At 45.0% G+C, this 18,403-nt stretch overlaps 1 protein-coding gene across 1 annotated transcript in view; it reads right to left on the reverse strand.

Annotated features, from left to right (window-relative positions):
- Window positions 1–4,514: 4,514 nt before the first annotated feature.
- Window positions 4,515–18,403, reverse strand: part of LOC309558028 (unconventional myosin-X-like) — a 299,530-nt gene continuing 285,641 nt past the window's right edge. The window contains exons 35-41 of the mRNA XM_082260951.1: window positions 16,112–16,409; window positions 14,956–15,163; window positions 13,315–13,451; window positions 13,080–13,206; window positions 10,739–11,188; window positions 8,904–9,095; window positions 4,515–5,180 (exon numbers count right to left, since the gene is read on the reverse strand). Of these exons, the coding sequence (XP_082117077.1) occupies window positions 5,067–5,180; window positions 8,904–9,095; window positions 10,739–11,188; window positions 13,080–13,206; window positions 13,315–13,451; window positions 14,956–15,163; window positions 16,112–16,409 (1,526 nt within the window). The 3' untranslated portion in view covers window positions 4,515–5,066. The remainder of the gene's footprint in view (window positions 5,181–8,903; window positions 9,096–10,738; window positions 11,189–13,079; window positions 13,207–13,314; window positions 13,452–14,955; window positions 15,164–16,111; window positions 16,410–18,403) is intronic.

Below are 18,403 nucleotides of genomic sequence, written 5' to 3' on the forward strand. Positions count from 1 at the left end.
TTGGTGGTATTTGATCACCTGTGCGATTTTTATTTTTTGCGCTATAAACAAAAAAAGAGTGACAATTTTGAAAAAATAATATTTTCACATTTTTTGATATGAAATTCTCCAAAAAAAAATGTAAAAATCAAAATATTTTAACATTTGCAGCCAATTAGTTTTTTGCCGAAAAAAATTTGCAATAAGTGTATTTTGATTGGTTTGCGCAAAAGTTATTGCGTTTACTAACTACGGGAAAGATTTATGCCATTTTTATTGTTTTTTTTTTTTAACTAGTAATGGCGGCGATCTGCGATTTCTTTTGCGGGACTGCAACATTGCGGCAGACAGATCGGACCCCTAACTGACATTTTTGACACTTTTGGGGGTACCAGTGACATTACTACAGTAATCAGTGCTATAAATATGCACTGTTACTGTAAAAATGACACTGGCAGGGAAGGGGTTAACTGTACTGGTGATCAAGGGGTTAAATGTGTCCCTAGGGGCGTGATTCTAACTGTCAGGGGGCGTGGCTTGGGAAGTAATCACAGAGATATGCGATCCTATATAGCAGGATCACATAGCCTCTGTGATCACTTCATGGAGAATGACAGACGGCTGTGTTTACATCAGCCATCTGTCCTTTTCTCTCAGCTGCAGGAGATCGCGAGTGACCGACGGCCATAGGAGCCGCCAGTCACACGCGCAGGCTCCCCGGCTGACGAGCGGGGGCGGGAGCGTGCCGCGGGCGGTGTGCGCTCACCCCCTAGAGTCTCTTGAGCGAGCGACGTAGTACTACGTCACTTTGCCCAGGAGCGGCTGCCTGCCGCAGTAAAACTGCGGCGGGTGGAGCTCAGGTGGTTAAAGAGATATTTGATACATTATTTTAAAAAGAAAACATGCCCTGTTTTTGATAAATGCACAAAAAAGGTAAAAAAAAAAAAAAAAAAATTTTTAATGCATCTAATAGTTACATTATTAAATTAATGGTGCTGCAAATGAACACAGCAGCCCAGGGGTCTGTGTTGACGGATTTTAGTTTGAATCAGATGGGTTTTGCATTCTCATACAAGTATATGGAAATGCAAAACCCACATGAAGCAGGTCAACTGCACCGATCAATGGATTCCTAATGATCCAGAGGTGCCTCAAAATGATGCCACTGACACAAGGCTAAAGTCCATCAAATGAGGCCCATAAAATAGGATTTTTGTACTTACCGTAAAATCCATTTCTCATTGACGGACACAGCGCTACATATTTAGAACCATAGGTTTATATTGCCCCCTACAGGGGTAGGACACTAGGCAGAAAAAAGACTTGGTTACGCCTACGGGCAGTCCTAGCTGATATACTTCCCCTTTCTGCTATAGGCCTTCAGTTTAGTAACAAGCAATGCCAGTAGTATTAAAACTCCATAGAGGGGTGGGTGCTGTGTCCGTCAATAAACTCAGAAAAATGGATTTTACGATAAGTACAAAAATCCTATTTTTCTCTTTTGTTCATTGACGGACAGAGCGCTCCATATTCAGAACCACAGTGATGTCCCCAAGCAATACCAAACATGAGAGGTGGAACCACAAAAAATCCCAAGGCTAAACAGAAGAGCCAACCACGTAACAGGAGCTCAACAAATAACAACTGGAGCCCACCTGAACAATACACCCCCAAAGAGGGAACAGACCCGCTAAACAGCAGCCTGCAAAACCTTGCGGCCAAAAGAAGCATCCGCAGATGCTAACACATCCACTTTGTAGAACTTGCGCAAAAGTGAAAGTGTGCACCGACGACCAAGTGGCCGCCTTGCAAACCTGCCCCACTGATGCTCGATGATGGAAGGCCCAAGAAGCACTAAGCACCTAAGTAGAGTGCGCAGTTACAGGGAAAGGAGAAACCTAACCCTTGATAGACCAACAACCCTGAGCGGAGCTCAGTCCCAGGACACCTCCCCACCCGGACGGGCTGGTCCATGGTGACCACTATCCAATACAAGGGGAGAAAAGATTTGCCCTTCCAATGAGAAGAAGAACGAAGCCACCAGACCAGAGAACCCCTGGTTTCCTGCCTCAGCCGAATCTGATTGGCCAGAGATTTTGGACACTTGTCCCATTTCACCAGGATCTCCATCTGGAGGAACCTCGTATGGAACTGTGTAAACGGAACCACCTCAAAAAGGTAGACACCATCAAGCCCAGCACTTACATGCAAGTCTGGAGGGAGAACCATCTGCTGGACAGCAATAGATGAAACGATGCATGAGTTTGTCCAGAGGAAGGAACGCTACAACTGGGGCAAACACTTTTCTGGAGACCCGAGGAGCTGAGTCAAAACCAAAGGCTAACGCCATGAACTGATAGTGATCCTCTCCCACAGCAAAACGCGCTGGTGTCGGACACATATTGGAATGTGTAAGTAGGCATCCTTGATGTCAATAGATGCTAGAAAATCCCCCTGATGTAGGGATGCCACCACTATGTGAATGGACTGCATTCTGTACCCGCATACAGCAGTTCAGGGCCTTGAGGTCCAGAATCGGGCGGACTTTGCCCTCCTTTTTGGGGACCGTATACAGGTTTGAATAAAATACACATATAGAAGTGCAGCGCTCAGTAAATATGCAATCAAAGAATTGTGCATACAACAGTGAAAATTAGTGGAATAAACAAAGCATTCATATCACAGAAAGTGAGTCCATTGCTCACATAATGTGAGAAATACTGGAAAACCAAAAAGTGAAGCTGAAGTGTTCAAATATCCAAAATTTAAGATGGGTTGATCATTTTGATGTTCAGACTCACCTAATCAGTAACCCTCTTCACCATCCCATACCTTTTATTGGTGTGGATGAGGCCCTCCCATCCCTGTTTGGTTGGACCTCGCCATACTCATATTTTATTTGTTATTCTCCCAGGAGTGTAGGGTTATCTAATCACGTGGTTTAGGCTTATCCAACGACCATTTACATATTCCAAATATCCAAAATTGTCAGTGAGAAAAAACCCGGCACGAACATAGAAGGCATATGCGCTCACCAGAAAATATGGACCCAGGTACCTTACAGTAAATGGGTCGAACAGGCCAAGTAATCCTCATAGGAGAGAGTGGTTCAATCGGGATGATCGATCAAAGCACATCCATATACTCCTGGGTTATGATGGCTTGTCTCCCGGCAGCACACCGATATATAGAAATAAGCCAAAGTACACAAACATAGTGTAATGTATGTGTACTTGTCATTGTGTCATTGGCCACAGCTATCACATGGTACAGGTCTGCTGTGATTGGCCCTGTACCATGTGATCACTGTAACCAATCACATAGATCATCACAATAGTACATGATGGCTATGAATGAAAGCCATTGTTTACAACTGACATGTAAATTGGTCACAGGTGTGTGGTGGCTTGCTGCATTAGTAACATGTTAGGAAGGGTGAACTTCAACGATTGGTAAGCTGCAATAAATTACATTATTGTTTAGTATCACTTTAATTATATAGAAAAAACACACAGCACCACAATCACCAGAAAGTATTTATACTCAATAATTTATTAGCAATATAATGTAAATGCCGTAACAGTCGGTTCCACCATCCACAGTAAGCGAGATACATTCAGTCCTGGGCACTACCGCCAGCAGCAGCCCAGGGCGCAGTCTAACGATGAGTGGGGCCACACAGGCAAAGTGAAGCCTTCCATTTATCAAGCAGCAAGAAAATCTCTCCAGGATTCCCTTCGCTGGCCAGGAATCAGCCCCGTGTCACCTCCGCAGAGATTCCACTGCAGTCTCTGACTAAATTCAGGCCTAAGTCATGGAAGTCAAATTGAGCGAAGTACAAGATGGCTGCCATATTGGCAGAAGCAATGGCTGCTGGTGACTTCCTAGGTAACAGTCTGGGATGTACAATGCTGGAGATTGTTCCAAACAGCCCAATTAATACTGCGATTGTCTAAGGGATAAGAGCTGAAAAATCTAACATCAAAGTTTCAGGTTAAAAATAATATTAAATAAGAAAAACATTTTTGTCCAGCCTTTTAAGATGGACACATTTATAATGAGCTTCTAAATCTGAAATGGTAAGTCCACCTGCTTTTTCAGTTTTAGGGTGGGTTTGGGAGTTCCTTCGAAGTTTACTGGCAAAATCTATCAGCCACATCCACCTGTTACATTCTTTACAATTGGAGGGGAGGGAGTCACATTTTTAACATGAATTCCTAATTATGCTTAATTATTTTACAGCAACAGGAGTGAGACACTTTATGGTCACAGGAAGACAAATCCTACTACTGGAGTCTTTTAAAATGGTAAAAAAGAAGTTAGTTGGTGACCCAACCCCATGCCAACAACCCATAATTGAAATGGTTTTCCTAGTTGGACAACACTAGGGCAGAAGACAGATGGAATATTACAAAATAAATAGGGCTTTATGTGCTTCATATATTACACTCAAATGTAAAAGACCTTGATGAAAAAAAGATTTTTTCTTAAATTAGTGAAACGAATATACAAAAACCCTGGAAAAAAAAAAAAAAAAAAAAGATTCTCCTACTCTGAAGGGGATAGTCCATAATGGTCCACAGAGCTCATTAATACTGCTAATCTACATGGGATTCCGAGATCTGTTGACCTTCCATTCCATAATATTCTTCATGCACTGCAATGTGGAATACACTCCCGGAATTCTTGCCCTGAGAAGTATTCAGAAGACCAGATAAGCAACAAAGCTACTTCATATCGTATCATCAGCAGGAAGACAATAGCGTCATAGAAAAGAGATATTTTCATAAGTGGTTCTCCAGAAAAAAGGTACCTTGATGGCACAAGGCTTGCAGTCTGTTGTGCAATGAGGCTACAACCAACTTGGTTTCAAGGTGAGATAATAATGAAAGTATAAAAAAAAGTTTCTAGGATCAGAATTACTTTCAGAGCGTCATCTGTCCTTCACATTAAATCAGATGGCTTCTGTCCTCCTAGTCTACGAATACTGTGCATGTAAACAAGTCTTCGCGTTTCCCTTGTGTAAGAGTTTTGGGACGCAGATGTTAACCAATGCATGCATTCTGGGAGTCCAACAGTAGAGGGCGTCACCTGGCCCAGTTGTTGAACTGGCTGTCTTGGCTGGTGATGGATTTGACACTGCACCGTTTCTTAACAATCATATTAATGTAAGCCCTCATGATCTTGGTGATCTCCCCAACCTGAGGGGAAAAATAAAAAATATTGAAAATACTTAGTATTAAAGACAAGCTGTACATCAATAAAACAGTATATAAGTATTAAAGCTGAACTCCAGGCAAACATGTAAATGCAGAGATAATATACATATACAGTAAAACCTTGGATTGTGAGCATAAATCGTTCCGGAAACATGCTTGTAATCCATTCCAAAGCATTCTTATATCAAAGCGAATTTCCCCATAAGAAATAATGGAAACTCAGATGATTCGTTCCACAACCATTTATTCATAAGTCCTTCAGTTTATAGTCCATATAAAGATTATAGCATTGCGATAGGTTGCATAAAATGTCCTTCCACAAATAGCCGCTTCCATAAGGGGATTAGAAGCAAAATCCAGCAGGAGCTACAGAGTATCAAAGAGAAGAGAGGCACCTCTAAGTGTAGCAATATGGTTCCATTTAATGAAGGTACAACATTTAGCAACTCACATGGTTGATGAATAAAACAGGCACATCTAAATATGCCGGCCTCCAGGGTAAAGCTGTCCACACAGACCATCTTCTGCACCGCCGGCTGCCAGTCTGTAATCCTGACCGGGAAGACCACCCTGCAGTAAAGCGATCTGAAAGCGAGGGGCAGCATGGAAGGGATGACGTAGATGGCGGTGCGGAGGATGGTCTATGTGGACAGCTTTACCCCGGATGCCTGAATCCTTAGATGTGCCTGTTCCAATCATCAACCATGTGAGTTGCTAAATGTTGTACCTTCATTAAATTTAACCATATTGCTACACTTAGAGGCGCCTCTCTTCTCTTTTATACTTAGCTGTGACTTGAGGCTACTTGTATATCAAGTCAAAATTTATTTGAAGATTTTGCTTGTCTTGCAAAACGCTCTTAAACCAAGTTACTCTCAAACCAAGGTTTTACTGTACAGTAAACCCCCGCTCCATCGCGGTTCAGTTTTTGCGGTCCCGGTATATTGCGTTTTTTTTTGTAATGTTATTTTACTAATTAAATCATAAAAAATGAAATATTTTTGTGTTTTCTATAGCTCTTGCTCTGTCTCTCAGTATCTTTTATGTGTTTAAATGTGTTTCTATTGTTTTAAAAAGTGTGTTTAAAGACCTTAAAATGCTTTGACACGTACAGTGACAGTAAAAAACATGCCTACAATGCATTTTAATAGGGTTTTTCTATTTCGCGGAATTTCACTTTTCGCGGCTGGGTCCGGAACGTAACCCCCGCAATGGAGGGGGGTTTACTGTATATGGAAAACATTTAACATGCAAAAGGATCCTAATCCGTGCTCTTCCCTCATATGCGTCTAACTGGGTACGGGACTTGGGCATTACACTTGACCCCGAGGACTGGTCCAAGATCTGGCAGACGACAAAGACAGCCTCCCAAAATATTGTGGCCTCCGAAACTAATCATAAGGTGCTTATGCGTTGGTACCTTGTGCCAGCTCGTATTGCTAAATTCCAACCGTCATACCCTCAGGCCTGTTTCCGAGGGCACTGATATGCATATCTGGTGGTCATGCTCCGTGGTCCAACAATTTTGGAAGGCTATCTTTCGCATTCTCTCTACCCTCATGGACACACACATCCAACCTGACCCCTGTCTCGCCCTCTTAAACATGAAACCAGATGACGTTTCCAAACGGCAGCACAAATTGTTCTTACAAGTCACGACAGCGGCTAAACATGCAAAAGGATTTGTATTTCTATCCATCCAGTTATGAGAAGTGCTGACAAAGCACAGCCAGACGAAAGACAGCCCTCTGCTGTAAAGATAAATTATTAGGCCCCATGCACACGGGGCGTTTTTAACGCCGCTGTAAGTAGCGTCAAGCGTTTTCTTTTTGCAGCCTAAAAACGCACCTCCATGTTATTCTATGGCCTCATGCACACTCAGACGTTTTTGAGCTGTAAGTGGCCTAGGCGTTTTTAAGCTGCAAGAAGAACCCACGGCCTGCGCGTTCTGAGGACCAGCGTTACAGCTGTAAAAACGTCTGACGCTGCTAAAGGCTGAATAACGTTGCTATAACATTGCTTAATGTGCATTAAGCCACGTTATACGTTTTTTCTGCCTCCATTCAAAATCAATGGTTCCCTATGGGAGCCTATTGATTTGAATGGAAGTCGCACCGCAAGTCGGATCAGGATGACCCGACTTGCGCTGTGAGAATCTTGAGGGGGAACTCCACGCCAAAAGTGGGAAAAAAAACTGCTTGGGGGTCCCCCCCAGGTTCCAAACCAGGCCCTTCGGGTCCGGTATTGAATTTGAGGGTAGCCCCACGCCAAAAAAAACGGCGTGGGGTCCCCCCCAAAATCCATACCAGACCCTTATCCGAGCATGCAGCCCGGCAGCCCAGGAAAGGGGAGGGGACGAGCGAGAGGCCCCACCCCTCCTGGACCATACCAGGCCACATGCCCTCAACATGGGGGATGTTGGTGCTTTGGGGGAGCTCTGCACCCCCCACCTCAAAGCACCTTGCCCCCATGTTGATGGGGACAAGGGCCTTATCCCCACAAACCTGGCCGGTGGTTGTGGGGGTCTGCGGGCAGGGGGCTCAACGGAATCTGGAAGCCCCCTTTAACAAGGGTGGCCCCCAGATCCTGGACCCCCTCCCTATGTGAATGGGTATGGGGTACACTGTACCCCTACCCATTCACCCCATAAAAGGCAGTGTGTGTAAATAACGACAGGAGACGTTTTGGAAAGTTTATTAAAAATCTTCATCTGGACTTCTTCTCTCAAATAGGCGATACTGGGTGGTGGTTTGGGGGTGGAACCAAGGAACGGTGCTTGGAGGTGGGTGAGGGGTGGAGACAAGGGTTGCCTCAGATGGAAGGTGTACTTGCACCTATTCTCTAAAAAAAAAAAAAGCCCTGCCTATTGGTACTGGGGCTGTACAGCAATGTACTGATTTTAAAAATGAGGTACTGAGCAGACTGGGTAAACCTTAAAGCCCCGTACACACGTACCGATTGTCGGCCGTAAATATTCGGCCGACGACCGATCGGCCGATTGTAGGCTTGTTAGTATGATGCTTCCGACAGCGCATTTTCGGCCGAACAGAATCTGTTGTGCAGGCAATAAAATTTTTGTTGGCCAACACCAGAACGGCCGATTGTTCCTCAGTAACCATCACATGACATCACTTCTGCAGTCGGCTGTTGTTGGCCGACAAAATTTGTGTGCAGTCTTTTGCACTTTTCAGGGGACAGGACATCCCTGGACAAAAGACGGCCGATCGGTCGGCCGACGATCGGTACGTGTGTACGAGGCATTACTTTTGTATCTGAATGATTGTTTTTCCGTTACACCTGTTGTATACCCCACTCATGACTGGGGGATATTTTAACATTGGATATCCATCCATTCCTCTTCCATTCATAGTTCGTTTTTCTTTCATAGAAGCTATAGTACAGTTTATATGCCTGGGGGAGGGGGGCAGAAATGGCGGACATAGTCAGCAGTATTAATGAATTCATATGACAGGTCCCTTGGTTCTATTACCACCCACAGCACTGCAAATTTACAGCTAGGGAACAGGAAAATTATAGGTACAGATTTAGATTTCAACTAAAGCAGATGCCACCAGCACAAGGGACACATCACACTGATTGTAAATCAAGTCCCTTGTGCTGATTTTTTACTTTTGACTAAATTTAGGCTTTCGTGTATGATTTAACAGACAAAAGCTTCCCCAAACCCTTTATCTAGACACAAACCTGAGTGGTTTCAAAGAACATCTCCCGATCATCTACTGTGATCTTAAAGGTGTTGGGCTGCGGAGCTCCGAAGAAGATGATGTGCTCATACTGGAATGTCTCCAGGGGCTTTGGATCCCCCCTTTTGTAGACGGAGACGTTTTCTGCACTGACGCCCAGCCACAGATCATTTGGAAAACCCCCTTCTTTATACTGTAAAAAAATAAAAAAACACAGGAGGTTGGATTTTGATGCACAAGTAACAGTATAACATTTTTCCTGCTCAGTAACTGCAAACAGGTATACACCAAGTCTTGGTTCACAGCATTGTGGTTTTCAAATCACGCTACTTCAAACGTCATTTCAAAGTCGCCTGATCAGTGCAATTTAATTGCGGCTTGTGACTTTATTTAACTGACATCAAAGCAAGTTAAAATGAACTTGCAAAAAAGTAGTGCAGGAACCTTTTTCTGAGTTTGAACAGTTCCATTGCCAGCAACGGGGTACAACTTGTCATGCGATTTTTGCATGACAACTCGCACTGGTGTAAACCAGGGCTAAGGCTTGCCATACATGTTCAATTCTCTTATACAGTTTTCCTTTAGATTTACCTTAAACCTGGAATTCCTAAACTACGGCCCTGCAGCTCTTGCAGAACTACACATCCAATGAGGCCTTGTAAAACTTTGACATTCACATACATGACTAGGCATGATGGGAATTGTAGTTCCTGGACAACTGCAGGGCCGTAGTTTGGGAATCCCTGCTTTAAACTATGTAGTGCAAGGGCCTGCCATATTGGATACAACTGAAAGTGGTTTAGTTTGTTTGACCTCATATTATATGGTTTTTGGTAAATATAAGAAAATTGAACATGTGTGACCAGCCTAAGGCTTCTTCATTACAGGTTATATCTCTAAACATAACCCATTAGCCACCTCAGTTGCTGATGTTTGGATAGCTGCCTATATACACATTAGCTGGTCCAAAATAAGACATAAGGAATAGGACACAGATCCTAATTTATTAACGCCTGCTTTGAAAATATTTATCAATTGACCCTTTTTTTAAGCTAGCCATAACCAGAGAGAATTTTGGCCAGTTCCTGATAAACTGGGTAAAATTCACTCAGCGATTGGTTCTGTTGGCGTGACCCACGCCTTGTAATTGACAGCAGACAGTGGGCAGATTCTATAGTGAATAGCAGCTTATTTTTTGGCTAAGGATCCACCCACTGCTTGCTGTCAATCACAAAACAAAGTGGACCTGATGGGGAACTAGTGTCTGAATCTCCATCAGACTCCGCTCACCCAGGTAAAAACTCCCCGCCGGTGCATGTCAGGCAGGAGGAAGGCTAATTGCCTTGAGGACCGAGTGTCTGTATGAAAACTCCACATTCAGTACATGCCCAAGATTCATGTACTTGTCTACAACAGGTGCATGAATGTGTTGCCTGCAACCAGATCCGTCTAGTGGAGGCACCTTGGAATTCTAAAGACACTCTTTATGAATTTCCTCACAGTCTCTTGAGGTTTTGGTGTCAACATGCTCCTAAAATAGACCCTTTAAGTAAAGCAGAAAACCAGCAATTTTTGCACTATAGCCAGAAGACTGTGGAAGGAGGAGAATTAGCTACTTATTTAAAGTTTGGTGAAGTTTGGTCAGTTTCAAATATCATGAGAAGAGCTTCTACACTAAATGTCATGTTTGGAGTGGCATGCTTTAAAGACTCTAATTGATTGGCAAATTGTTCACAAGTATGGCAAGCATACTTGGCATCAATAAATGGGCCAACTACAGTCTCTAATATTTATTAGTATATATTATCCCAACATCATGCAGACATGCAAGTGTACCTCAACATCAAAGAGCGTTGACCCGTATCCTGGCCACTCAGTGACAATGACCATATAGTTCACCATGGCCTGGTGCTGAGACATCCCATGCAGCCTGCTCCACTTCTCAGCTATACTGGTGCGAGCCGCAGACAGCTCTTCCTTCACCCACATCTCCAGCATTTGCTCCTCCTCCATCTTCTGCTTCTTCATAGAGCCCACTTTGAAGCCACGTTTTAGAGTGCCCTCCAGAAAACTGGTTCTCCTCCTCTCCAGAGTTTGCCCGGAGCTGCTGCTGCTTTTGGTGGCCTGCAGGATCTTGTTCTTTAGTCGCTGCACGGGATACACGGACTCCAAGTTCCAGGAGACCTTACAGAAGTCCCCATGCTGATACTGGAGCCGTAGAGCGGCCAAGTGTTGCAGAGTTTCCTCAGGGGCTGGAAAGTGGCCACTTGTCAGACTCTCATGGGCCTGAAAAAGAATAAAAAGCATGATCTAAAACAAATGAACACTGTTTAGTCCAGCCAATGATTTTACGTCTCAGGTTCCCAGATACCAATCTCAAGGGGCGACACCAGTGTTCAGTTATACTGCATAACTGAAGCTGATTTTAAAAGAAGATAAGCCAGCCCCAGAGGTGTGTGCCTATACCCTCCTTCCAACCAGGTAGGCACAAACATGCATGCTTAGATAACTGGAATATAGATTCGATTTGGGCCCGATAGTTTGGGCACCAGAAATTTGGATGTAAAGTACTTAGTGCATTGTACTCCTGTCCCAATGTTTTCAGGATAATCTTAGTTTTATTATTGGTGTAATTAGGGTTGCACCGATACGGATACTGGCATCGGTACTGATATTAAGCATTTGCATGAGTATCAGTACACAAATTCGCCGATACTAGAAACTCATACCTTCAGGTTCGGTTCTTTCATCTGTCAGCGGGATTTCCCTGCTGACAGCTGAAATGTATACAAAAGAATGTATGGGCAGCCGCGTCCTTAACAACCGATGACTTTTTTATTTGTCAGTGGGATTTCCCTTCCTTCCAGCTCTGCCAGATGCCTTCCCCGCCTTCTTTCCTTCCCCGCCTTCTTTCCTTCCCACCAGCTCTAATGGTACCTTCCCTGCCTCCTTTCTCTCCCTCCAGCTGCAGAGTGTTCTCCTAACGACAGAGGCAGACTGACCGGTCGGCCAGTTCAACCATGGTCCGAGGGGGTCCAGCAGCGAAAGGGAGCTCGTCGGAAGTGGTGTAGCGTGGGGGGTGCAAAATTATTAATGTGCCGTGCCGAGTCTGCCAACAGTGGCGTCCCAAGTGTGCTGTGTGTTGCGGCCAAGTGCCCCCCCCCGCCCCCTACCCCTTCTGATGAGGGATATCCTGTGTGTTGCTCCACAAAACTCTCGCCCCAGCCCAGGGACTCCTGTGGTCTAGCCTTTACCCCGTGATCCTCCTGGTGCGGCCAGCCCAATGCGTGTGAGAACAGTGGAGATGGAGGGCGGTGCTCGCTGCAGATCGTACGGCAGCTGTTGGTAGAGCTCTGGGTGGGCCGGGGGATACCGAGGAGCGGCCGGGTGGTGGGACTCCAGAACATTACCATGTGCTGGGGAAAGTTCTGATCAGATAGACGATCATGGAGGCCATAGAGAGGTAAGCAAAATCCACCAACCTACATTGTACATGTAGATTTCATGCCATGATAAAAGGGTTTATAGTTAAGTTGGTTGATGTTAAAGCCAGACTTCAGCCAGAATCCAAAGTATATGGTTGTTCCTGCAGCAGCAAGTCACTTTTAGGCCTCATGCACACTGTGGCTTTTGTAAATGCATTTTCCTGGCTGGAGAAAAGCAGCTTTAAAAACACCCCTAAGTTGTCAACTACTTGGGTATTTACTCATTTAATTGGCCAAAAATGTAATTATTGTGGCCATTAAAATGAATAAACGTTATGTGCCCAGCACTTAGGTGCTTTTTGAACGCTCCTCTCAAACGCACAAGTGATGTTTTTTGGCTACATCTAAACTCCTGTAAATGCTTGTTTGTGCATGGCTACATAGGCTAACATGGAAGGGCATTCCCGGGTTTATTGCTGGACCAAGATGGTCACAGCTGGAAGTTCCAGCACTAAACCCTGCCAAAACTCACCAAAGCCAGGGAGTCCAGGTGCGGTCTTAAACTGGATTGTGGGAATTTAAATTACTGAATCAGCTCTGCACAAAATCTAACCATGAATACATATTCTATGTGTCTTAACAAGTTAAGAATCCTTGGTATTGTATATAGTGCGTGAGTGATGGAAGCCAGATACATTCATTGCACGGAGTAGTTTCGCCCCTCCAGATGCTATCTATTTAATCAGATATACCTGCTCAAACATGAAGGCAAATTCGACACCTTCTTTAGGAACACTCTGCACATCAAGGAAACAGTAGAGTTTAAAGTACAGATTCCACTGGACGGTCTCCTCCTCCTCCTCTCCGGTGCTGGCCAGTCTATTTTGGGGAGACAGAATGATTGGATGACTAAGATGGCTACAAAATTGTGAAAATCATAAAAAATGAAACATACAATGTGGGAAAAGTAGCAAATAATGATCCAACCTTTCAAATTTTGCAAGGACATCGGCTACAATCACGCGGCTCTCCACCGCTCTGTCCAGAGCCTTGTTGTGTTCAAAAAGGGCAAACATGTTTCTGCTGTTATCCATGGAAAGGCCGCGGATTAACTTCTCCACCACCTGCAACAAATGGAACCCAATTCACACTCAGGTCATCCATCGAAGTGGAGACAATACGAATCAATGAGAGAGAGCCAGATGGGTTTAGTACAACTTCCTGTTGTGTTTTAGGGCCAGTGATAGAAAGAAATGATCAGTGAAGCGGAGGAGTAAGAAAAGAGAGAGAAAGGGAAAGTGAGGGAAGAGACTGAGAAAGGGGTGAAAATGTTAAACGAGTGCCAGTAAGTGAAGAAAGAAAAAAGGTGATAAAAAAGGAGAGGGGCGGGGAGAGGACAAGAGAAAGAGGAGGGGCGGGGAGAGGACAAGAGAAAGAGGAGGGGCGGGGAGAGGACAAGAGAAAGAGGAGGGGCGGGGAGAGGACAAGAGAAAGAGGAGGGGCAGGGAGAGGACAAGAGAAAGAGGAGGGGCAGGGAGAGGACAAGAGAAAGAGGAGGGGCAGGGAGAGGACAAGAGAAAGAGGAGGGGCAGGGAGAGGACAAGAGAAAGAGGAGGGGAGAGGACAAGAGAAAGAGGAGGGGCGGGGAGAGGACAAGAGAAAGAGGAGGGGGCGGGGAGAGGACAAGAGAAAGAGGAGGGGCGGGGAGAGGACAAGAGAAAGAGGAGGGGCGGGGAGAGGACAAGAGAAAGAGGAGGGGCGGGGAGAGGACAAGAGAGAGGAGGGGAGAGGGAGAGGACAAGAGAAAGAGGAGGGGAGAGGGAGAGGACAAGAGAAAGAGGAGGGGAGAGGGAGAGGACAAGAGAAAGAGGAGGGGAGAGGGAGAGGACAAGAGAAAGAGGAGGGGCGGGGAGAGGACAAGAGAAAGAGGAGGGGCAGGGAAAGGACAAGAGAAAGAGGAGGGGCGGGGAGAGGACAAGAGAAAGAGGAGGGGAGGGGAGAGGACAAGAGAAAGAGGAGGGGAGGGGAGAGGACAAGAGAAAGAGGAGGGGAGGGGAGAGGACAAGAGAAAGAGGAGGGGAGAGGACAAGAGAAAGAGGAGGGGAGAGGGAGAGGACAAGAGAAAGAGGAGGGGAGAGGGAGAGGACAAGAGAAAGAGGAGGGGAGAGGACAAGAGAAAGAGGAGGGGAGAGGACAAGAGAAAGAGGAGGGGAGAGGACAAGAGAAAGAGGAGGGGAGAGGACAAGAGAAAGAGGAGGGGAGAGGACAAGAGAAAGAGGAGGGGAGAGGACAAGAGAAAGAGGAGGGGAGAGGACAAGAGAAAGAGGAGGGGAGAGGACAAGAGAAAGAGGAGGGGAGAGGACAAGAGAAAGATGACGCATTATTTTGTTTATAGCGCAAAAAATAACAACCGCAGAGGTGATCAAATATCACCAAAAGAAAGCTCTATTTGTGGGGAGAAAATAAAACATTGTATTTGGGTACAACGTCGCACGACCGCGCAATTTTCAGTCAAAGTAACGCAGTGCCGTGTCACAAAAAGATAGCATGGTCATTAATGGGGGGGGGGGGGAACCTTCTGGGGCTTAAGTGGTGAAGCCAGGATCTAGCAGCAAGGATATCACTCACCTCCCCGGCAGTGGTGTGGGAATTGATACTGATCTGGCAGGACCCTCCTCCGTGGCAGTAAACCGTGGTGTTCATATTGCTTCGTGTGAGCAGTGCGGAGATCTCCTCCTGGGACGGCACCATCTCCCTGCATTTGGTTTTCTTCAGAGCATCAACAATGAAATGTGCAAACTGCTCAACCTCCGTGCCAGGGAAGCTGTCCCTCACCCTGCAGGGGACAAAGGGTCAGTGTCACAACATGCATGTACACAGGCTTCACCAGGAGGGGGCGGTATAAACCTGGAACATCATTTTACATTTTTATATCAATTTAATAGCTTTCGCTTCAGTCTTGCACAGTTGTATTAGTCTCCCCTGCTTTCACTGCACACTGTGAGCATTAGACACGGCAGAAATTCAGATAGAGCCCACCTTATTTCCTGGCTGGAGGACATCCAGCATCATCTATTGTTTTCCTCCCTAGCCTGACTGTCTCTGGCCTTGCGCTTTTATTCAATGTATTTCAATCATGAAGACTCAGCATCACATGTGGACGTTACCTAGGGTGGTCTGCATGCAAATACAGCCTGCCTAGGAACACCCACTCCTCCAGACTGACACCCACCCTTCAAGGCATTTTGATATTTGCATACCTCCTCCCAAGCGCCAGTCCACTGCTTGCATCAGGGTTGAGGGCTCTAGAAAGCAATACTGAGGCAGGACACTGATGCTTTCAGGAAGCTATGTACACTGGCCCCTCCCACCAGCCATGATCTGCCCAGATTGCATAGAGAAGCAGAGAGAGCCTAAAGTCTAAAATAAGGTATGTATTGAAAACCGCTTTTATTTAAAAATGTTATTAGCATGTTGATGACGGTGGAAAAGAAGAACCAGGGAATGCAAAGTATAAGCAGATTGGACTTCGGCTTTAAAGATGAATACAATGTATAAGATACATTTAGCCCTCCCCCTCCTTTTAAAAAAATGCATAATTGAAGAGACTCTGATACCAGACCAGTCATTTCAGCACATATCTTCCTATGAGATTATATGTGAAAGGATAAGTGGACCTTGCATTGCCAGTGCAAAGAAAGGACAGACCACCTGACATACTGTACTTTCTCCAGCTGCTGCAAACTGACAGTTGATAGCGGAGAACAATAAGTTTGACCCTCACCTCTTAAGATGAAACTTGAGGTATCGCAGGATGTCTCGGCCAGGCAAGAAAGTGCAGCTCATGCAGGTGAGCAGTTGCCAGTGGCGCAGGTTACCCGTGCTGTTGGGCTGGGGAACGTGATTGGTCTGTTTGATCAACTGACAATAAACTTCGTCTCTGAGCGGCTTGAGATCCTGGCAGGTCTGTAGGATGCCTTGGATTATGGGGACCGGATCGGGGACTGTCTCTATTTCCTGCAGGGAGTTAAAGATCCTCACCGCCTCGTCCTGAAGAGTGGTGTATCCCTTCTCCTTTTGTACTGAAAACAAGCAGAAACAGTGTTACAGTCAAGAGTCAAGTGAGAACAGAATTCAGGAGCAAGTCAGGTCAATCAAAAAGACTGCGGGTTTTGCTTTTAAAGGGAAAACTAACATGTAAAAGCTACTCTGTTATTTAATATTAATAAAGCATATCTTACACAGGATGCAACAATACCCATTGAACCTGCCAAAAATTCAGTGATGTCCTGTAAACACTTCCTGTGTTATCCCCCTTTTTTTTTTTAGGGGGACTTTTTCATAGGTTTTCTTTGTTTCAGTATATCTAATATTTAGGTAACGTGTGACTTCCATCTTTTTGGATCTATTGCAGCTTGGGTTTGGGGCTAAACCCCCGGGGTCTTCCCACGGGTCAGCAGGCAGTAATTTATGTGCCCCCTGTATGACGCTGGGTGGTCCCCGTACTGCGGAGGGGTAAGGGGAGCAGGTGAAGAGGGAACAGCCATTTTAGTTATAAATAAAATATATTTTTTATATAAAAATATATTGGTAAAGAAGCAGATGGTCAAAATGAGAACATGAGTTTGCCACCTCTTCATTTGTAAGATTGCTATCTTGGCCTTTGAAGACCTGTTCAGCTAAACAACTACTGGAAGTAACAAGCCTATGTGAACAACTATTCCGCATTTCAATCAAGATTTGGCTTCAAATAAACTTTACATAAAAAGGTCCTACCCTTTGTAAAACAAATTGTATTACAAGTCCTTAGCCGGTTAGAGCAACTGTTTTGAAACCAACACTATGTTACTGTATTGCTCTCCAAACATGTCTTTCTACCTACAGGTTTGTAAAATACAGGCATACCCCATTTTACGTACACTCACTTTACATACACAGCTTGGAAAGCTTGGCATGGCACTGCTGCCAGTTTTTGACATTGGTGTCTATGGGAAATCTTGGTAAGCTTGGTAATGCACTGCTCACTGTCTAACATTGGCTTCTATGGGAAATCTTGGTCAGCTTGACATGGCACTGCTCCCGAACCATAAGTGACAGGGACACCAAACTTAGGGAGCAACGAGAGGGGACCCAGGACTACAACATATCCTATTTGGTGGCTGGCCAGCTTGCCTAGGTAATCTACCATGTCATAGTCCTGGGTCCCCTTAACGTTCTCCCCAAGTTTGGTGTCCTTGTCACTTACGGTTTGGGAGTAGTGCTATGTCAAGCTGACAAAGATTTTCTATAGAGATAGTGCATTTACATGCATTGAGAAGTTAAAAAAGGTATTGCTTCACTTTAAATACATTTTCATTTTGCATACATGCTCTGGTCCCATTGTGTACCTAAAAGCGGGATATGCCTGTAAATACATCTATTTCTCAATCTGGCTTCAACAGTCAAAATGTTACTGAAACCCATGAATTTTAGGGTTTCCCCAACTGGGGGAAGGTCTTCTTTTCTTTCTTCCTTGCTAATGAGGACAGTAATCATTTTTTTTCTTGTGATATTTTAAAATTATTGTATCTTTTTTCTTTCGTACATGTTTTCGTATCTGTGAGTGGACAAATCCATTAAACCTGACATGTGTGGTCCTGATGAAGCAGGGTGTTTCAAGAAACCCGTAGACCAAGCTATGTCATCTTGATTATCATGTGTGACACCGTTGGATTCAACTCACACTGTTGTAATAATCACATATGCCCAGAGGCGTAACTAGAACTTTCAGGGCCCCAGTGCAAGAAACCATGAAGGGTCCACCGGACGGGGCCCTTCCCTTCAAGACTGGGGCTCTTCCCACTGATCCTGTGACCCTTTACTCTCGTTGCGGGACCCTTCCACAAGTTCTGCAGTTTGCCCCCTTCCCACCATCTTGGGGCCTCCCCACGGTGGTGGAATGCCAGGGCCCGGTCGCAAGTGTGACCTTTGCGATCCTGGAAGTTCACCCACTGGTGTCAGTGGTTTTTATTTTTTGGTATTTTAATTGTATAATCTTTAATAATTTATTTAATTTTTTTTACAATGTCACTGACTA

This window comes from Pelophylax lessonae (genome assembly GCF_965119305.1).
Source record: "Pelophylax lessonae genome assembly, chromosome: 6".
Classification (NCBI taxonomy): Eukaryota; Metazoa; Chordata; class Amphibia; order Anura; family Ranidae; genus Pelophylax; species Pelophylax lessonae.